Source organism: Nipponia nippon, unplaced genomic scaffold (genome assembly GCF_047370975.1).
Source record: "Nipponia nippon isolate SJK-2023a ecotype South Korea unplaced genomic scaffold, ASM4737097v1 scaffold_1, whole genome shotgun sequence".
In the NCBI taxonomy this organism is placed as follows: Eukaryota; Metazoa; Chordata; class Aves; order Pelecaniformes; family Threskiornithidae; genus Nipponia; species Nipponia nippon.
In genome coordinates this window covers 36,582,934-36,602,038 of record NW_028262290.1, presented here as the reverse complement: position 1 = coordinate 36,602,038, position 19,105 = coordinate 36,582,934, and the positions used below count along the sequence as shown (strand labels likewise).

Below are 19,105 nucleotides of genomic sequence, written 5' to 3'. Positions count from 1 at the left end.
CAACTTTCAGTCCTTTTAAGTTTCTTGGTGCAAAAGGACCATGGTTTATTAATTTAGTTCCACTATCTTTCATTGTTAATATGCAATGGTTTTACTGCGAAGGAAAACTAAATTAAATGGAATAACAGAACAGACGGGTGATTTTACATGTCATGTTTGCTGCAATAGCCAATCATGCAAGATAAGCCAGGGGAAAAAAAAAAAAAAATCTTATCCTTATTTTCCCTGTGATTAAAACAGCTCCTTACAATTAAATTAATAAAGTTAAAGATTAATTTTAGCATAGCAATGTAAGAGATGGATGTTTAACCTTGTTTGATAGCAAAACCAACAACATTCAATTCAGTAAGCATGTATAATAAATATTAAATTAAATCAATTAATTTGTTACCCCCGCTTTTCAAAGAAGAATGTTTTCACTCCAACCTGTCTAATCTTCCTTATGTTTAGTACTGCGATTTTGGAGCCTTTATTTCATACGTAGTACAGAAAACTATCTTTTCATCTAACAAATCATGAAAAATAATGCAAATACTTAAAACTGTTTTAACATGCATCTTGTTCCTGCAACATTCAGAAATTACAGGATAATTATGCTTCTGCCAAAGTTGGTTCCTTTAGCTTGATTCAGAGTTTGTGTTTTATCTCAAGCAACATTTATTCGTCCATACAGATAAAGCCCACAGTCAGAACAGGAATAAACAGTTTGCAAGTGAGCTTAAGCAGATAAAGCAGTAGTGCCAAAGGACAGTAGCATATGACATTAGGATCCCAGATAACATACCTAGCCAACATTGCTATTAATACATTTAGAAGCTAGGTTTTAACCATGCAGCCTTTTGGGATATCAAAATAACAGCTAAATCAGACAGAAATCTTAACCGAACAAACTGAAATACATGGCTTGAAAAGCTCTCCTAGACTACTTTCATATTCTAGAGGGAAGAGTCATGCTGCAAATGCTGAAATGATAAACCATTAAAACAGTACAGCAATGACATGCAATTTTAGAGGAAGTATTATTCACGTGTATACTACTGCATATGTAAGTCAATGTTTAGGTAGAACAGGTCTTCCAAATCTCTTGTGGTTTAGAACAAATAAAACACGCACATGCAGACACCCAAGACTTGCTACCAACTGAAGCCCCTCAAGGTGTCTGCGTTACAAAGCAGCTGAATCGTCTCTCTCTCTGCCTCTCCCCACCCCAGGTTAAAGAGAGTTTCATCACTGAATGCCATAGAAATATGCTGTCTGCTCTTAAATGACATACACCTAAGTAGCCAGGATGGTTTGTCTCTCTTGACCATTCTTTTACAGCAACTCCCAACTGCACGTTCTCATTTCGTTACACTGCTCTTCATCCTAAGGCGAGCAGAACAGGCTTAAATAAAGGAATTTTGTGCTCTTCACCTCAAGCATCATTGGTCCAAGAGCATCCTTGTCGATGACACTCTGACCCGTAGATGATACATCTGCTTTTTGCACTTCATCTTCATTAGCTGCTGCTGCTTTTTCTGCAATGAAGAAAACTATGTATTAAATGACAGAGCAGTGCTCTTTAAATGATACAGTAACAGCCCAGAGAGTATTGAGACCAGCTATGAAACGGTTACAGTGCAACAATACCGAAAACGAGATTAAATAGTCTCCCATAATGATTCAACAAAAGCATAACTAGTATATTTGCTTCTCAGTTCTGAAGTTTTGTGACACAAATGAAATAATTCCTGCTGTGCCTCTGCTAGACATTTTAATAAACTACAAAACATAACACCGAGCAAAGACACGGGCTCCTCATGAAGGTGCAATGAGCAAAAGCCAGGCTCAAGGTGTATTAAAAGACTGATCTAAAAGAGCATGCAAAGCTCACAGCTGCACAACTTTTCCACGATCGCTATATTTAGAAGGAAAAACATAAGTCCACAATCTACTGTTTCACTACTGAGAAACAGCAGTCTCATTTCTGTTCCCATGCCTCCACCCACATTTTTGCTATCACATAATTTTCATACTGCCTTATTTACCAATATGTTACTAAAACTACATACAATTTCAAGTGCTGTATTTGAAAATTACAGGCAAGAAAACAATGATTTAAGGCTTCTGGAGCATAATGACACGTATTACAGTATGTTATGTACAATATCACAGATCACACCCAACTCCAAATATAAGGCATATTCATACATACTGGAACTTTCGAATCAAGAGTGTTTATAATTCCTATCAAGTAATGGACTGTATTAATTTTTCTATTCCAAGAATTATATTGGTGTTTAAGGGAGAAGTAATAAAAGTAATAAAAACACTATGCAAAATACACATTCTACATTATAAGTTAATGAATTGAGTAATTTTTTGTTGCCAGTTCTATACTCAAAACATTCTTTTATTATTTTCCAAGCAATTATGTAAAAGCTAGGGCTATACTGCAATCTAGAGTATTAAAAATCATTACAGATTTTTTATTTTTAATATTATGCAATAATAAACATGAAAGCACACTGAAATTATGATAACAAGAATTTATGCCTTCTACAACCATAAACCAGAATAAGATTCATTGTAGGAATTATTGAAAGTACCATGTGTGGATGAAGCAAAGGGCCTTTGGAAAATCACCCTTAGTGAAAACTGAAGCATCAGTCATACAAATTAAAATGTATCCAAATGTACAGTATTTTGCACTATCTCTAGATCTGCAATACTGCAGCCAAAGTTCCTCTGAACTCTTTCCTTGGCAGAGGTTATAAGGTCAGTGTGAATATATGCTACTTAGACATACAGCAAAGGAACTGCTTCTGAAAACCCCTGGGTGTTCTCCTATCAGCGATCACCCACTGGCAACAAGGCTTTGGTCACTCAGGCTGTCTCGTCCTAGATTTCTACGGTTTCTGGCTTTCATGAAAAAAAGAGTCACGAACATCTTAGCCGTCTTCTTAGGGTGTGTTCATACACAATATAACAGCATTGTGAATAATGATGAAACAAAATTGTTCTGAAGATGGACTCTTGCAACTAATGGAATAATTTTAAATCACTTTAATTAGCATAATCTGATAGAAACAAATATGCTAGAAGTAACTATTAACTCTTCCTCTGCCACTTAAACTCACCAGGATACAAAATTAGTATTTCTGTTTTGGACTGAGGACTGCAGTGGGATTTTTTTTCCCCCTTTTCTTTCATCTTCTTTTAGCAAAAAGCAGAGATTAGTTGTAGCAGAAAAAAACTGAACAATCCTTCCCACACTACAATATAGCAGAGTTGGCACCATATGATGATACAATACTGAAAACATGTTCTAAAAATTGTGAAAGAATTCTAAAAGATTCTAAAAATAGGGTTGAGCTTTTAATAAAGTCGGCGATGGTATTTGTTTCCCATCTGTTCCTGGTAGCATAAAGTGATCCCTGGTTTCACACTGCAAAATATTATAATGGATACAGATACCAGCTTCCTGCTTTCATCCCCTCACTGCTCCAGCCACTGATACCATCTTGAGTACTGGAGAACAAGGGATTATACCCTATGCGATAGAAATGGAGGGGCTGCAGATATGGTACAGCAGCGGCGTGCAAGCACATTCACTACACGCTATTTCCTGGTTTCACCAATTTACAAAGACTACTTTTACTGACTATTTTTCACATAATACAAAACATTTGCTGAACATTTTTGTCACTCTTGCAACCAAGGAGTTCATACAAACCACCAATAACATATCTATAAAAACAACTGTTCTCTTTTATGCACACAGGCGAGGTTTTATACAAAGAAAAAGGAAAAAGTTTTTAATTACTGTAATGGTAATCAACACAGAAGCTGTGATACCCGGTCAGACCAAGGATCTCTCAAGCCTCATATCCAGTCTCTGAAAGTGGCTGCTTTCCCTTCAGTGTATGAAAATGCTGTTTAGACCTAAACGTTGCCTACCTGCCTCTCCCAGTGATGATGACAACAGACTACACTACTCATGATGTTTGTTGGGCGTTCCGAAAAGCATTATAAATCACAAGTGTTCCCAAATGATGGACTTCATAACTGGATCTGTAACTTCATTGTGTAAGAAGTTAAGTGGCCGGAGAACTTAGAAGAGGCTACACGTTCAGGCCACCGGTCCCTATACATTTATTTAAGCGGCACTGCATAGGAAACCATGTCCTCAGACAGCCTCTAAACAGGACCAGCAGTAACTTACGTCGATGTTAAAAACTGCAGCTACTGATAACGTTAAGCTGTGCAGTAAATTATCCATTTTTGACTGAACTACAAAGCCCCTCGTGAAGGGTCTATCAGCACATACAGGAAAAGTGAGTGCAAACCCTGTCAGCGGTGTTGTCCTGAACGACAGGCATGGGGAACCTCCTGAAATGCAAATCTTTCCTTCGGCGATACAGCATGCGGGGCTAATTGAGAACAAAAATTTGTTGCAGCAAGGTTGGAAAAAAACAACAACTGATACATGAATTTCTAGTGCCGACAACACTCGTGCATTATCACAAGTTGGCATTTTTTGTTTTTCTTAACAGTTCCAGCTCCTGGCAGTGCAAGTAGCAGTGCAAAAATGTAAAGTTTACTTTTCCTTTTTTTACTTCTCCTATCTTTTTTAGGTTCACTGGGGGCCCTACAAACATATCGAAAGCACAGAGAGTTTATTATTTCTACACTAGATTAATGATTTTTGAATGTTAGGGGTTAGGAAAATAGCAGCAGAGGCCAAACCTTGCAAAGCCTCTCAGAAGCCTTTTTTCCAGCCCCATGGGAATTGCTGGTATTACCCTGTCACTAACCACAGCCGCTAGATTTTTCCACTGCAGCCACTAACACGGAGAGCGGGAGCCGGTTCCCTGATCTCGCACCTTCCAGCGATGCCGCCTCCTAGAACAGCGATGCCCCTGTTCAAATGTGAAATGCCAGGAAAGCGTTACCAGGCATCCTACAGGCACGGCGGCTAAGGCAGAGCAGAGGTTTAGTATGGAAAGAGAAATACAGCCTTGTGCCGGCGGAGGAAGTGAGCAGCGTGGAAAAGGGCTTCCCATGGCTTCACCTCCACACAGGGAATTCTCCAATGGAGAGGGATCATTACATTAGAAACTGGTCCCATCCTTACGAGTATGGCTACCAGGGATCAAGCATATTTTATCTAAATTACAGCGGAATAAACTTCACACACATAAAATAATTATTAGCTCCGCTCAATTAAGAGTTTAGCCTAGAGAGAGAAAAAAAATTAAATAAAATAGAAGTACTCCTGAGAGAGATACTACAAAGAACATATACATCCAATTACGTAGCATTTTAGCAATGTGTGTAATTTAGACTTTAAACTGCGGATATGTTTACAATTGTATACGCAGTAATATACTAAAATACATATTAGTATTTTCAATTGAGCATCTTCCTAACGAGGTATTTAAACTGTATTTACTTTTCTACAGTAATATACAGAAGAAAGAAGGAAAAAAAAGCCCTCACAAATATTTTCTGACAAATTTATCAGTGGGAAAGCCTCAAGCTTTATTTGAAGCTCATTCCAGATTCTGAAAGCAAACCTTTGTGAAATCACATTAGTTTAACAGAAATTCATAAGTCAGAGAAAGAGAAGCCAAAAGCAATAGTTCGAAGTCTCCTGCTATGCTTTAACTTAGGAAGCCTTCCTTGTTTTCCATCCTCCCAACTTAAGCTATGTCGGTTCTCTCTGGATTTCTGACAGCAGACTCTGGAAGTGCTACTGACGGGCATCGCCTTCTCTTGGTTGTGTTTCAAACCCTCCCTCCCTACAGGTGGGCAGGCAGGACCAGCTGAACCACCCGAAAAGCTCTCTTTGGCTGTATTCAAGCTCTACTCCAACTTCCTTAATGAAACTGGCTACAGAAATAGTTCCCCCTTGATGCTCTCTGCAAAACCAAAATGCATTTTCAAAGTAAAGAACAAAACTGTAGCCTCTATAGGGATTGCAAAAAGATGAAGCCCAATCTGAAAGAGAAAATTTGCATCAACACACATTTTGTTTATTTTTCGTAAGAGAAGCACTTAAAGTTCATCATAGAACAAAAGAAGCAAAAAAGAGATGCTAGTGAAACGCCGGACAGGGCAGCACCCGTGCTCTGCAAACTGCTGAGGAAAAAGGTCGAGAGAAAAAAACCTGTTAACAGACAGAATCAAATTTATTATCCAATACTGTTTTAAAAAGTTTTTCTCAGGTTCCCCGTAAAATTCCTGTTCTTCATAATTTTCTGGAATTGCTATTGAAATGTCACACCCATCTCAAATCATATACCCTCATTTATATAATAATATATAAAAAATATAAAAATAAAAAGGTGAAGTAAAAGCAAGTAAAAAATATAAGCAAAGATATTTATTGTAAGGGATACTAGAAAGCTTAACTCTGCATGTTAGAAAAATCACATGAATCAAGAAAGATCCTTGTAACAGTAACAGCAACATCTCTTGAAAGTGATTGTAGATGTTGTATAATGTTTAAACATGCAATTAAAATTTACACTACAGCTGTCTTGGAAACAACTTATCTTCTCCATTTTTGTATGCATTAGCCAACTACTTTTGTCCTGCCTCATTCATATTTGTCAGTAAGTTTACCCTGTGTGGTCCTTCTGATCTCTCCTGAATCGCCATGCAAAAATAAAATCCAAACAAACAGTCAAGGAAAGAGTAGAAGTATGTAACTGGCCAAAGATGAGGGTAGACACAGTATTAAAAAATAATGTTAACATATAATAGAAAGTATACTTTGCAAACTGTTAAATTTTAGTTGACATTACAGTTTTAAGTATTAGATTTAATAACATTTGAAATAGTAGGTTTAATAACATCTGTGTGTGACTGTTGCTAAGTAATAATATTCACTGTGGTCGTGGACAGGGGGTTTTTGACATGAATAGGGCTATACAAAAAGTACCTTCAAATGTATCGACTTGAATAAAAAAACAGAAAAAAACAACAAAAAGAAAAACTGTATTTGGTAACATGAGTAGTTTTGGATCACTACACATGAGGAAGCAAAGCAGTGAAGAACGTGTAAGTTATTTTGATGCTTGGTTAACCACAGGGAAAGCAGCTCTGCCTTGTAGCTGTGTAATTCAAAGCACTATGATCCATGGCTCACATGGAGCTTGATAGCCACATGCACGTTTCTTACCCATTCCCATTGCCTCGACACAAGTTGTTTTTTCTCCCTGAAAGCAAGTAATTTCTCAAAAGACTGGTGCCTAAGAAACAGCAACTCTTTCAGCAATCAATTTTAAGACCAGCTTATCCCATCCCTGTGAATAAAGTTAGCTACTATTTTAGGGAAGTGATTATGTAGTGAGGTTGCTCTTTCATCGTACAGCATACATCTGTCCAGAGCAAAGAAGCTATTAGACTCTTGAATACATTTTTTCCCTCAGAAACTATAGATCAAGTCTTACAGGAAAAACTATGCAACATCTCAGGAAGGTTTTAGGAGGTAAAACAAGGGAGAATTATGCATCTGCACCGAACTAAAATTAGAAAAGCTGCCATATGGCGCTGTGAAGCCAGCAGCACGTTCTTATTCATTAGGAAGCATTCTGCTAACATAAAAACACAAGGCCTTCCTGTGCTCTCTAAATGTGTTTATCTTTTCAACATTAATGCACGATATATCATCAGGCTGCTGAAATCTCCTGCAGTGCATATTAAAAAAGCACAGCTGCACTTTTTCTCAGCACGTTTATTCACGGCGAGCAATCTAAGAGCACAGCTTTGCCCACCTCCCCGACACACAGCCCTCTTGTTAGCACAGCTCGGCTCCCCTTCAGCTGGAAAGGGCCGCGCGCCCACCCGCCCGCTCGCTCATCCAGCCCAGCAGCGCCCCACACCTCTCCACGCCCAGCTCCACTCATCACACCCACATGGTTTAGCATCATATTTACTACCGCTGGTGGAAGCACACTTCAATTGTAAATGACCCCAGGGTTTAAGCTAAAAGCCCGCAGAAAGCTGTAAGCTCCATTACTCGCTCAGGAGTAATAGCACTTACAACACTGCGATTTCTTCTTTGCAGTGTTTTCAGCTTCTAATCGGCGCAGCTGCTCTCCCATCCCACACATATCTGCCCCACCTTCCCACTGTAAAGAAGCATCAGTAAGACGCTAGCTCTACAAAAAGCTTTGCATTCTCACAAAAACACCAAATAGAGGTAAACTTTCATGGAGCTTTTCAAGCTTTGAGTGATGTCTGCTCTTGGAATATTCAGTAACAGTAGCCAGTGTGTAACATTTTCACGGACACTGAAAGTAAAACAAGCACTGAAAAACCATGATGGATTTAGGAATAGCAAGAAATGGAAGCAATAATACATAAAATTAATACTAGTTTCATTTGTCTTAATCATTTTGACATTTCTCCATCATTTATTTTTTGTACAAGTCAGCATTTTTGCCACCCAGTATAACTTCTGTAAGAGGTACTGCCTGAGAAATAATTGCCCCCAGCTCAGTTAAACTGCAACAAGGACAAAAATCATGAAATTCAACTGACCAAGAACAATATTTAACTGCTGGACAGAAGGAAGCCTAGTATCTCTGTAGGTATTTTTTGCTAAATACTTTAATACACATTTTACTACCTTTTCCTTGGTTTCTTCTCTTCCCCATGCTCATTTTGCCTGTCTTTTCGGTCGTCACATCTACGATCCCTGTTTTCTCTCATTATTACAAAACTCAATGGTCTACTTCTTGGAAGTGAGGAAGAGGACTGGCGGCAGTGGTGGAAGTGCCCCCTCCTTCCTCCCCTCGCCCCAGGAGCCGGTCGGCTCCAAGCCCCATGAGCTGGGGGTATCACAGTGCCGCGCTCCCAGCACACAGCTCCATTCAGAGCACTGAGGCTGTCTCACCTTCCATAAATACACTTAAGTAGCTTCTCTAAAGATTGCTAACTCTTGGATTTAACAGCGGCAATTAAAAGTGACAATGTTATTTACAGAAATAGCATTATTTGCAGAAATATGTACCTACTATTCCCAGACTTACCTACTTAATGCAGTGGCAGAGATTATTCACACCTGAGATGACCTCAGAAGGTCACTAGCTTCCATTAAGTTAAGGACTGAGGACTGAAGTAAAACCCAGAATTACAAACCACTTGCTGCTGCTTCACTGAAGAATAAAGTGTCCTATCCGGGACCCCAAATCCTCAACAGCTTGATCCAGCCCCAGCATGCAATAAAAATACAAAACAACACAGCAAGTAAAATAATTTCCCTGCTGAGATTATTTCTAGTATTTTTATTTATCAGTAAAGACACAGAAGGACAACTGTCATCCTACCATTTAAGTGAAATCTAAGCTGACTAAAAGCAACCCTGGGTCCAGGAACTATTTTTCACCCCATGCCTCATTTTAAACTGTGAGGATACGTCAAGCTACCACATTGTGAGTGGAAAGCATTTTTTCATGAAGATCTCTTGAATGTGGAATTAAGCTTCTATCACAACCTTTACCTGCTGAGGCCCTGGACATGCTGCAACATCCACCTTTTCCACTAAGTTTTCAGAAAAAGTGGAAAGGAATATAACCAGGTGTAGCTTTAGTCCTGCAGAATTTTTAGACAGGTCTTAGCTTTATAAAATATTTGAGTACATTCAACATACGCTTTTATTTAAAATGAAAGGGTGTGCTTAACTTGCAAACTGATAAATCAAATGTGTGTGTGTGTATATTCCTACGCTTTTACGATATATTCTTTCTCTTTTCTCCAAAAAGACCACTAATGCTATCTCTCCAGTTTATACTGACTCGCTAGAGAAAGAGCATAAATAAATTAATCATCAAAGGTGCTGCCTGCCCAGAAGACTTCCCTATCAAACGGCCAAAATCCAGGATGGTGCTGAGAATTCACAATTTTCACTGGTTTAAAATGCCTTTTTTTTAAATGCTGGGGTTTTGGGGGTTATTTTTGCATTTACACTTCCTAGGAACGTGCAGTTACCGGTATATCTCAAATCTCTGACTGGTTGTGATGCAATTTAGAATATTTTGTAAGTGCCTAAAATAGTACTTAGATCAAGTACATTGGCTATCAGTGCCTCACCCAAAAATACCCTCAATTTAATCAGTCCCTTATTATTCTATTCTGGAATCAGATAAGCAGATTCAAATATATGTATCTGTAGCTGTAAACACAAACACTTACATATCCACAAAACAGTTTTGCCTCTATTGGTATTTAGATGACTTCAAAACACTCACATAAACTACTCAAGTGTACATGATAACAAATGCCATGCGTCCATCAGCATTAACTTAAAATCTGTTACATTAATATGGCTGAATTTCAGAAGAAAGAGCCAAGCTAACTGACCTCTGCATTGAAATATTAGATATAAATATTTGGCATCACTCAATTTAACGAAGTCATCATTTTCTTTGGTATGTACTGAATTAGGACAGAAAATTTTACTGTATTTTTTGGCATTTACAATTTTTTAAGTGTTAGTTATTTACTTAATGAGTAACCTCATCTTGTTTTGATAATTCATCTCTAAAAACAGCATTAATATGAATGTCTAAGTGGTGGGAGCCTGATGTTCTTTAACATTTTGGCTGAGCTGATGTTTTCAAAGACAAGAAATACGGCAGGATCTGATAATTTTGTTCAAAACAGGGCTCCATCACTGTCTCAGAAATAATATATTGCTTTCACAAAAGTTAACAGTTTTCCAGTTGGGTCTTTGATGCGTAAACACACAGGCAAGATTTTGAAAATAAAAATACAAGGGTTAACACTCTTTAGACTAGAATCTGCAGATGCAATTGCCAAGCTAATTAAACTTATAGGTTTCCAAAACTTCAGCCAAAATAACATACTGCAAAGGAATATTAATTTAGCCAGACTCTTGTTTCTTGAAGCCTCACCCTTATGTACTCAACCAACTGTTAAAAGGAAACAGATGACTCCCTTTCTTCGAATACCACATCTCCATGATTACAAAATATCTTCTTTATTTTAGGATGCTGATGATAAATCTTTGTGACACACCAGATTATTCACAACAACAGGCAAAGATCTTTTTGCTTTTATAAATTGCCATTGACGACTGCAAAAGTTTTCAAGAGACCTAATACAGCGCACCAGAAGAAATGTGATGGATTATGGGCTCCCTATGAGCCCATAAAAAAAAAAAAAGTTTCCATAATGAAGCATAGGCCAAAATGGAGCACAGATAACTGAAGACAGCTAAGGAAGAACAGAAACAAGCTTAATTTAATATGTCCATGCTAACATGGATAGCAGGACTCCTACTGCTTCTAATAGTGCAGATCATAGTAGATAAATCTTTTACTAAAAAGCTCTAAATCATTAAGGACAAGTAAAGTTTTCTTCCTATAATAGCCCAGTGTTCAGAAATAGAAGCTGGGGCCCCTCTTCTTGCTTGTCTAAGCCACCATCACAGGCCTCAGCGAAACATTTAAGTCAATTCAGAAATGTTCCTATTACTGCAAGGAAAACAGAAGGAAAAACAAACCCTTCCTAAAAGAACCTGTTTGCTTCTGCATGTTAGTTACTTAAAGGAATTTTTTAACCCAAATCCTTTATGAAACTATGTTTAAGATTCATTTAATGTATTTCAACAGTGGCTACATTACTTCAGGTACGTTATGAATACAGCACGGCTGTTGGAAGGATGGCAATGACTATTAACACGTATCGTTTAAGATATTCTCTAAAATGAAAAGATCTTTTTTCGTTGCCCTAGAAAAGTTTGGCTTATCTTGTTGCTAAGATTTACATCCAGACAAAGTCACTTTTAATCTCAATTACATTAATTTGTTCTGTCACATTTTAAAATGCCTGCTAATAGAACCGATAGGTACAAATGGGCTCCTTTCAATAGACTGAACCATACTTACAACTTAATTAATTAGGTGTTATCATTTCTTGTTCTCTACTTCAGAGTCATGAAGTAGGGATCAGCACCTGGTCTTAAATAAGTCAGTATAATCCATAAACAGAAAAATAATTAAACACAAACAGTATTTCTTTCTCTATTTTCTCAGTCAGCTTTACCAGTTCTCCTCTTGAGAAAAAATTTTGATCCGCCTTAAAAACAGTTCCCTTAACGGTGAGCGACTAGCAGCTCATTGGAAAGGATGCTCCATGTGGTGGCGGTGGGCGCTGCCGTGGTGGGCGTGAGGTGCCCCCGTTTGGCAATCGTCTCATTGAGCATGCTGAACAAACGTGGCTTTAACCAGAGCACCAACAGGTGAGATCTTTTAAATAATAGTTGTTATTTCCACAGGATTATGGGTCCGCCTCAGCCTAAACATTTAAGGATACAGGGGTTTGAGTTAAGTATCTATATTCTAAGCCATTTGTAGATCTGGGCCAAAGAAACCGAAACTCCCACCTTTGGAAAGGGTTTAAGCTTTTGAGATAAAGGATATATGCTCCTTGTCTGAGCTTCACAGAAAGAAAGAAAGAATGACAATGCCAACAACCATCACAGAGCTCAAGGAAAGGAAGAGTATTCTTACACAGTAAGTCAAAATGACCGTGAGAAAGCCAGTATTCTCCCTCAGTTATATTTAATAAAGGTTTTATGGACTGGCTTCTCTGCCTGTATCACTGATACAAAAACACAACAAAAAAAAAAGCTTATTGGGCACCTTTACATTTTAGATTGCCAACTACAAACACATAATTGTATTTCAAACATGAAGTACAATGGCCTGACAAGCTGTATTATAATGTCTAGTTAAAATCAGCATCTCTAGCAGTTAGACAGATAGTGACTCAACTTCCAGGCTTAATGGTAATCACAAAAACCCTTGATATCGATCAGTGTAACACTCAATGATTTATTAGTAAGTTTTGTCACATTCCCTAAAATGATTTGATGATTTCTTAGTGCCGCACTGCAGAGAAAAAACAGTATCCGAGAGACAAGAGTGAATGGAATAAAACTGTCACAGGTACGGTGATGCTGGTCCCAAAATTATGGCTAAAGCTGGACTGAAGGCAAGAGAGAGCATAACTGGGGAAGAAGTGGAAAACAAAATGCAGGACAATTATTAAAAAGAAGAGAAAACAGTAAAGGCTGAAATACAAGAAAATCCATTCTACATAAAATATCACTTTTGACAGCTAGTGACAGGGAGTATTGCATTCAGAAAAGTCAAGGGGGATATTAAGAAATAACTGAAGACAGAAAAATAAACTCAAACATTCAAATATTTCCTCCAAGCTAAGGAGGTAAAAGGTTTTGTAGAAAAGAAGGAAGACAGGAAGAATTTTATGTTACTGGCACAAAATACCTCGATATTTTTCCACCCAATACCAAAATAAACCAAGAGAAGTCTAAATGAAGGTCCCTCTGAGTTTTCCGATCTATATTTAGAATTTACAACCTTGACATCTCTTCCTCCTCTTTTTTCCCATTTCCAAGTGAATCAATTGTTATATTTAAGCACACTTCCTCTTCAGTGTTGAACATAGGCCCAGACCTAATTTGACATAGAATAACCTGTCTCTGGAAGACATCTCCCGCAGAAGGATCATGGGAACTGCAGGTTGTTCCAATTCTTTCTAGGAAATTGTGCCTCAGAAAAAAAAGTACCAGTAAAAGGCCAGTGCTCTTCATGCTCACACATCTTAAGACGACAAGGGACCGCTCGAACTGTCTAGCCAGATCTCTGTAATGCATCCCAAAATGTTTCACCAAGTGACTACTGCATCATGCCAAGAACTTCCACTGAATTACAATATATATTTTGAAGGACATTCAAATCTGTTCAGGAGGGCTGACAGAACCTACCCATTTCTTCATTAAGTTGCTTGAAATTTCAATTAACTTTCCACTAAAAATCTGGTTTTGGCCACAGATTCCAGGTGTTAGGCCGTATCCTGCCTTTGCCTGTTAAAGAGTGCCCTGTGGCAGGCAAACTGCGTGGCTGCATCTCACTTTGCGTTGGTAAGCAAGTCCAGGTTTGCAGGGACGTGCCTTTCTGATTCAAGATGAATACAGCCTCAGTGAACAGAGGTACCACACTGCTGCTTCTTCCAAAGGGGCACGTGGATACTATTTCACATAACATGGCAATATCTGGAGCATCTCCAGATATGGAGCATCTACTTTGAAAGTTTTCTACTTTAGCAGAACTTAGATTTATGTACTTTTCTGTCTCCATCTTCTGACATTTCCTCTGATCTTGTGTAAGCTAAAGAAGAGTGGTTTGCTTTCAGAGAGAAGAGGGAGAGTATGTGTGTGCATACAGTGTGTAGTAAAGACACAAGAGTACCCATTGTCTTGTAAAACACATACAGATGTGCCAACACACTTTAATGATGAAAGGCAACAGAAGGCATATATGTCTTGGCTCTCCAACCATCTGTCTGAGGACATTTACTAGGAGCTCAACAGTGTACACGACAGAACATGATCATTTGCCACGTCATCTTTCAAACTTCAGTCCATGTTTTTTTTCCCCAGTTGCACACTGTGGATTTTCATAAAAGAAACTGAAAGCTGAAGTAGTAACTGTTTTTCATATCCTCAGTTGTCTCACATTCAAGGACCCTATTTCTAACTAACTGTGCAGTTGTCCATATGTAGAATCTTTTCAAGAAATAACAAAATGCATGACTTAGAACAGATGCAATTAGCTTGGTTCTAGTTTGAACACAGAGGAGCCTTTGATCAATACCTCTTTAATGTGCTGTGAATCCACAGGTTTTCAGGATTCAAACATGGTATGAAAGGCATTGCACCCTATTGTGAGTAAATATTATATTATCACTTTTCAGGCTGCAGTCTTTAAAAAGAAAAGATAAAAGCTGTGCAACAAAGCTACGTTCCTTATAATAGATGATCTTATTTTGACTGAAGTATCATCACTACTCTCAGTAAATTAATTTGCTATTCCATAAATTAAGCTCCACAGAGACAGTCATGATAACATGAAGTCTCCTTCTTCATTTACTTGCTTTACATGTTGCTGAGATTAGTACATTGCATTCACTAACCTAAAGCACACAGCAAGCCCTGGTGCTGGTATGGTCAGCACCTTTTACATTGCCTACCTTCCAGCAATAAGAGACTACAAACATTAAGGCTCAAATCAGCAGCCCCCAATTCTTCTTTAGCACCCAAACTCAGTATATCTTATTGACCAGACACCTCTGAAGACAAGAGCAGCTGGTGAGAAACACTAGACTCAAGAGCTTAGCTCATATTGTGGAGGGCTGGATGTCAGCCTGTATTTCTGTATTTTACCTTTTTCCCAAATTTAAAATGCTACATGCATTTATGATGTTTACAGTTTGTAAGAGATTACATGATAAACTGCAAAAGAAAAACTGTAAAGTTTTGAAGTTTAAACTGCTCAGTGACAGTTTAAATGCAGCCTGAGAAGAACACACTATCTGCAAGGAGGTAGCCTCCAAAATCCTAAATTTCAGGAAGAGATGTCTCCATCTTTCTTATACAAGACATTTTAACTACACTCCCAGAAGTAAAAAATACATAGACCATTCTATGATTGTTAAATATTAAAGTAACAAAACCAAAACTTTAATGAAAATATTTCTGCAACAAACAAAGAGGGAACACTTGAGACATATCCACCAAAGCATGTTAAATATAGGAAAAGAAGCTCAATCCTTTGTAGCATTCTCCAACGTCGGTGTTATAGACCTCTTAGATTGCAACCATCTTTGCAGCTACAGAACATAAAATAAACAACCATGCTCCACTAGTTTCAATGATTTTTTCTCTTGGTCATTTAGAAGTTATGAAAGAAAACAAAATAAAGATGAAAGAAAAGCCAAATACAAGTAGGATACAAAACAAACAAGCCCATTTTCCTCTAACACCTGCCAATAATTACTGTTTCTACCTGAAAAAGACCACGATCTTAACAGTTAGGAGTGAACATTTAGTTTCTCTTCAACTTTGAGCCACAACTTGGAATCAACACTTAGTTTTCTGGTCTAAAACTTCAAGCAAATTATCTCTAGAACTAAAGTCACCCATCATCGACAAAGTTGAAGCCCACGGACAAGAGACACATCTTGTTAAGTGACAGTCACCGCCTGACTCCCTGCAATGCCCAACAGTGTCAAGACAGCTGTGGGTGTTGGCCCATGGCTCAGTCATTGCTGGCACGTTTGGACCCATGTTGGAGGGGGCCCCACCAAGGACCCGTGGGGAGACAGATCCTCTCCTCCCGGTCAAAGCAAAAATACTGCTCAGGTCCACCACACAACCACACATATGCTACTGCCAGGGTAAGGGAGGGAATGGAAACTCCTGGCCCGGAGGAGGGCAGGGATGGTGGAACCAGGGCTTTCAACAGCTGCCTCATTTCCCGCAGGTTAGCCCACAGCCTGCACATCAACATCTTTAGGACCACTCTATTATTGCTCTTAGTCAGAACAAAGAAAAACATTGAAAAATTAACCTAGATCTCCTAATCAGATGACAAATAAACAATCTCATTAACTTTGAGGAACAAGGCTGTATTTATTCTAAAACAGCAGACAGGACTTTAAACATGATTAGGAAGTAAAAAACTACAACAATCCACTAAATCCTATTAAGTGCATGTATTTTACACTAGTTTCACAATTTTGATGACCAGTCTGATGATTACTTTTGTCTGTTTTCTTGAAGCAAGAGAATCACAGACTGGTTTGGGTTGGAAGGAAGCTTTAAAGATCATTTAGTCCACCCCCTTCTGCCACGGGCAGGGACATCTTTCATTCGATCAGGTTGCTCAAAGCCCCATCCAGCCTGACGTTGAACACTTCCAATGATGGGGAATCCGCAGCTTCTCTAGGCAACCGTTCCAGTGTCTCACCACCCTCATCGTAAAAAAATTGCTTCCTTAGTCCAATCTAAACCTACCCTCTTTCAGTTTAAAACCATTGCCCCTTGTCCTGTCACTACACGCCTTGGTAAAAAGTGTCTGTCTTTCTCATAAGCCCCCTTTATATGTTGAAAGCAATATATATATATATATATATATATATAGCTGCAATAACATCTCCCCAGAGCCTTCTCCTCTCCAGGCTGAACAATCCCAACTCTCTCAACAGTTTAAGCCCAGTGTGGACACAACTATATGTCATAAAGGCATCTTCAGCTACTCCTCTCATAAGTCATATTAATTAAATTATAACACTGCTTCTACAGAAAACTACCAGTGTAGTTGAAGTGCCATAACTTACATGTAGATAAGGTCTAAACAAACTAGTCTGCATGATATGCAACTCCAGTAAAATAAGCAAACCCCAGGAAATTTCCCACTTGATGGGTCTGCTGGCTAATGGCTACTTTTCATCAGAGCCAGAAAAGAAACTGATGGTCTGCATTACCTAAACCCAGTTTAAACTCCTCAGTGAATCAGTAGTTGTCTGCAAGTAGTAAAGCCAACATAACTGGATATTTAGCCGAGAAGCTTTACAATGTACAGAGGAAGATCAAAGCCATTTTCAGCGTGTCACTCTCAGCTGTAGGTAGAGGAGATGGCAAAGCAAATTCAGTAATAGATTTTTTTTCTAAGTGTTCTGCATAAATTGTTCGACTTCACAGAACAAATTCCTCCGACACTTAATTCAGTCTTAAAACCCTATCACGCGGAACTCCTTCAAAAAAAAGATTCAAAAATTGGCATCAATTTTAAATATTCTGCCATCTCAAATACGATTAACATAAAAAAATATATAATTAAGTAAAATTGACCAACTGAAATATTTGCAAAACAAAAAACAACAAACAAAACCCAAGTCTGCCTACACTCTTGTCTTAATATCCTGATTTGGTAAGATATTTATGCACATAACTTTAAACCTTTAAGTAGTTCCACTGACTTAACAGGGATTACTCATCTGCTTAAAGTTAGGCAGTTGCTTAAATACCTTGTGAAATATGAATCTAAATTCAGATCTGATAAATTCAAAGCAGCAGCAGCCAAAGTAACACCTCATTACAGCTTTAAGACCATGCTGTTTTCCTTTAGCGAGAGATTTTACTTGCATACTGGCGCTGGAGGCAACAATAGGCTATCTGCGGGAGTGACCCTGTGATTACAAAGTAGTACTGCTACGGGGAAGCAAAAAGTGGTTTTGCTATCAAATGTGAAACCAGAAATAGAAGATATATATGGTTAACAACAAGCCTTCTTTTTTAATTCATACAGGTTCCATAGCTCTTGCATGTCTCTCTTCGCCCAGTACTTCTCTCAGCGTTGTTTAGCTTTCACATGGTGATTCGTTCTGTCCAAGGTCTATCTTGTAAGGCTATTCTGAAAACAAGATCTGACAACTCAAAAGTGTACATTAACAGCTAGACTGATAATCGCCACCCTGTATATCCCTGTACTACTGAAAAGCTGATCTACAGAACACAAAACCTCTTCAGAAGCTGGTGACACATGAAAGCTGGACTCTGCAGGAAAATGGAACTGAGACATAAAATCACATTTGGGGATACTTTGGCACAGTAGGTTATATCCCACCATATGCGAATCTAAATAAGACAGGTGGATGCCATCCTAAAAAAAGGCTACAGAAAACAGAAAGGCATGGAGAGTAGAAGGAGAAAAATAGGAGATGCAGACCTGGAGTTTAATAAAAGGTACTCAGGGGACTTCAGGAAAAAAAAAACGTACTTGATGTCAGGACACATTCTTCAGCACTCTACTGAAGGGGTCAGGGGAGATTGCTTAGCTAGAGAAACTGCTGAAGAAGCTTAAGGTGATCTTCGGTATTCTCTGTACCTACTGCATTGCTGATATCCAGAGAAGAGGGTAAAAGCACAACGAGGTAACGAAGAAAAGGAGATTTTAAAGCCTGAACCAGGAGATGTTCAAGCAGTGAAATGTAACAAATAGTCCCTGCTTTAAAATGTGAGCTATTTACCTGCTGAGACTGAGGTTAGCATGATGGATAAAAAGAGCTTTAAACTAAAGGCAAAGGTTTAATTTTTATATCCTGCTTAACACCTAGAAGGAAAAAAAAATATCAGCTAAAGGGGGACAAAGCAACCAAAAACAATAATGAGAAAGAAAAACGCTAACATAATGAGAGGAATCAGGCAGATGACAAGAGACAA

The 19,105-nt window shown here is 38.4% G+C and overlaps 1 protein-coding gene across 6 annotated transcripts in view; it reads right to left on the bottom strand.

The window, feature by feature from the left end:
• The window catches only part of NCOA2 (nuclear receptor coactivator 2), a 198,014-nt gene that overhangs the window by 54,592 nt on the left and 124,317 nt on the right, over positions 1-19,105 (bottom strand). For all 6 annotated transcript variants that reach the window (XM_087751698.1, XM_087751711.1, XM_087751680.1 and 3 more), the window contains one exon: positions 1,414-1,517. In XM_087751698.1, coding sequence (XP_087607824.1) covers positions 1,414-1,517 — 104 coding nt within the window. The remainder of the gene's footprint in view (positions 1-1,413; positions 1,518-19,105) is intronic.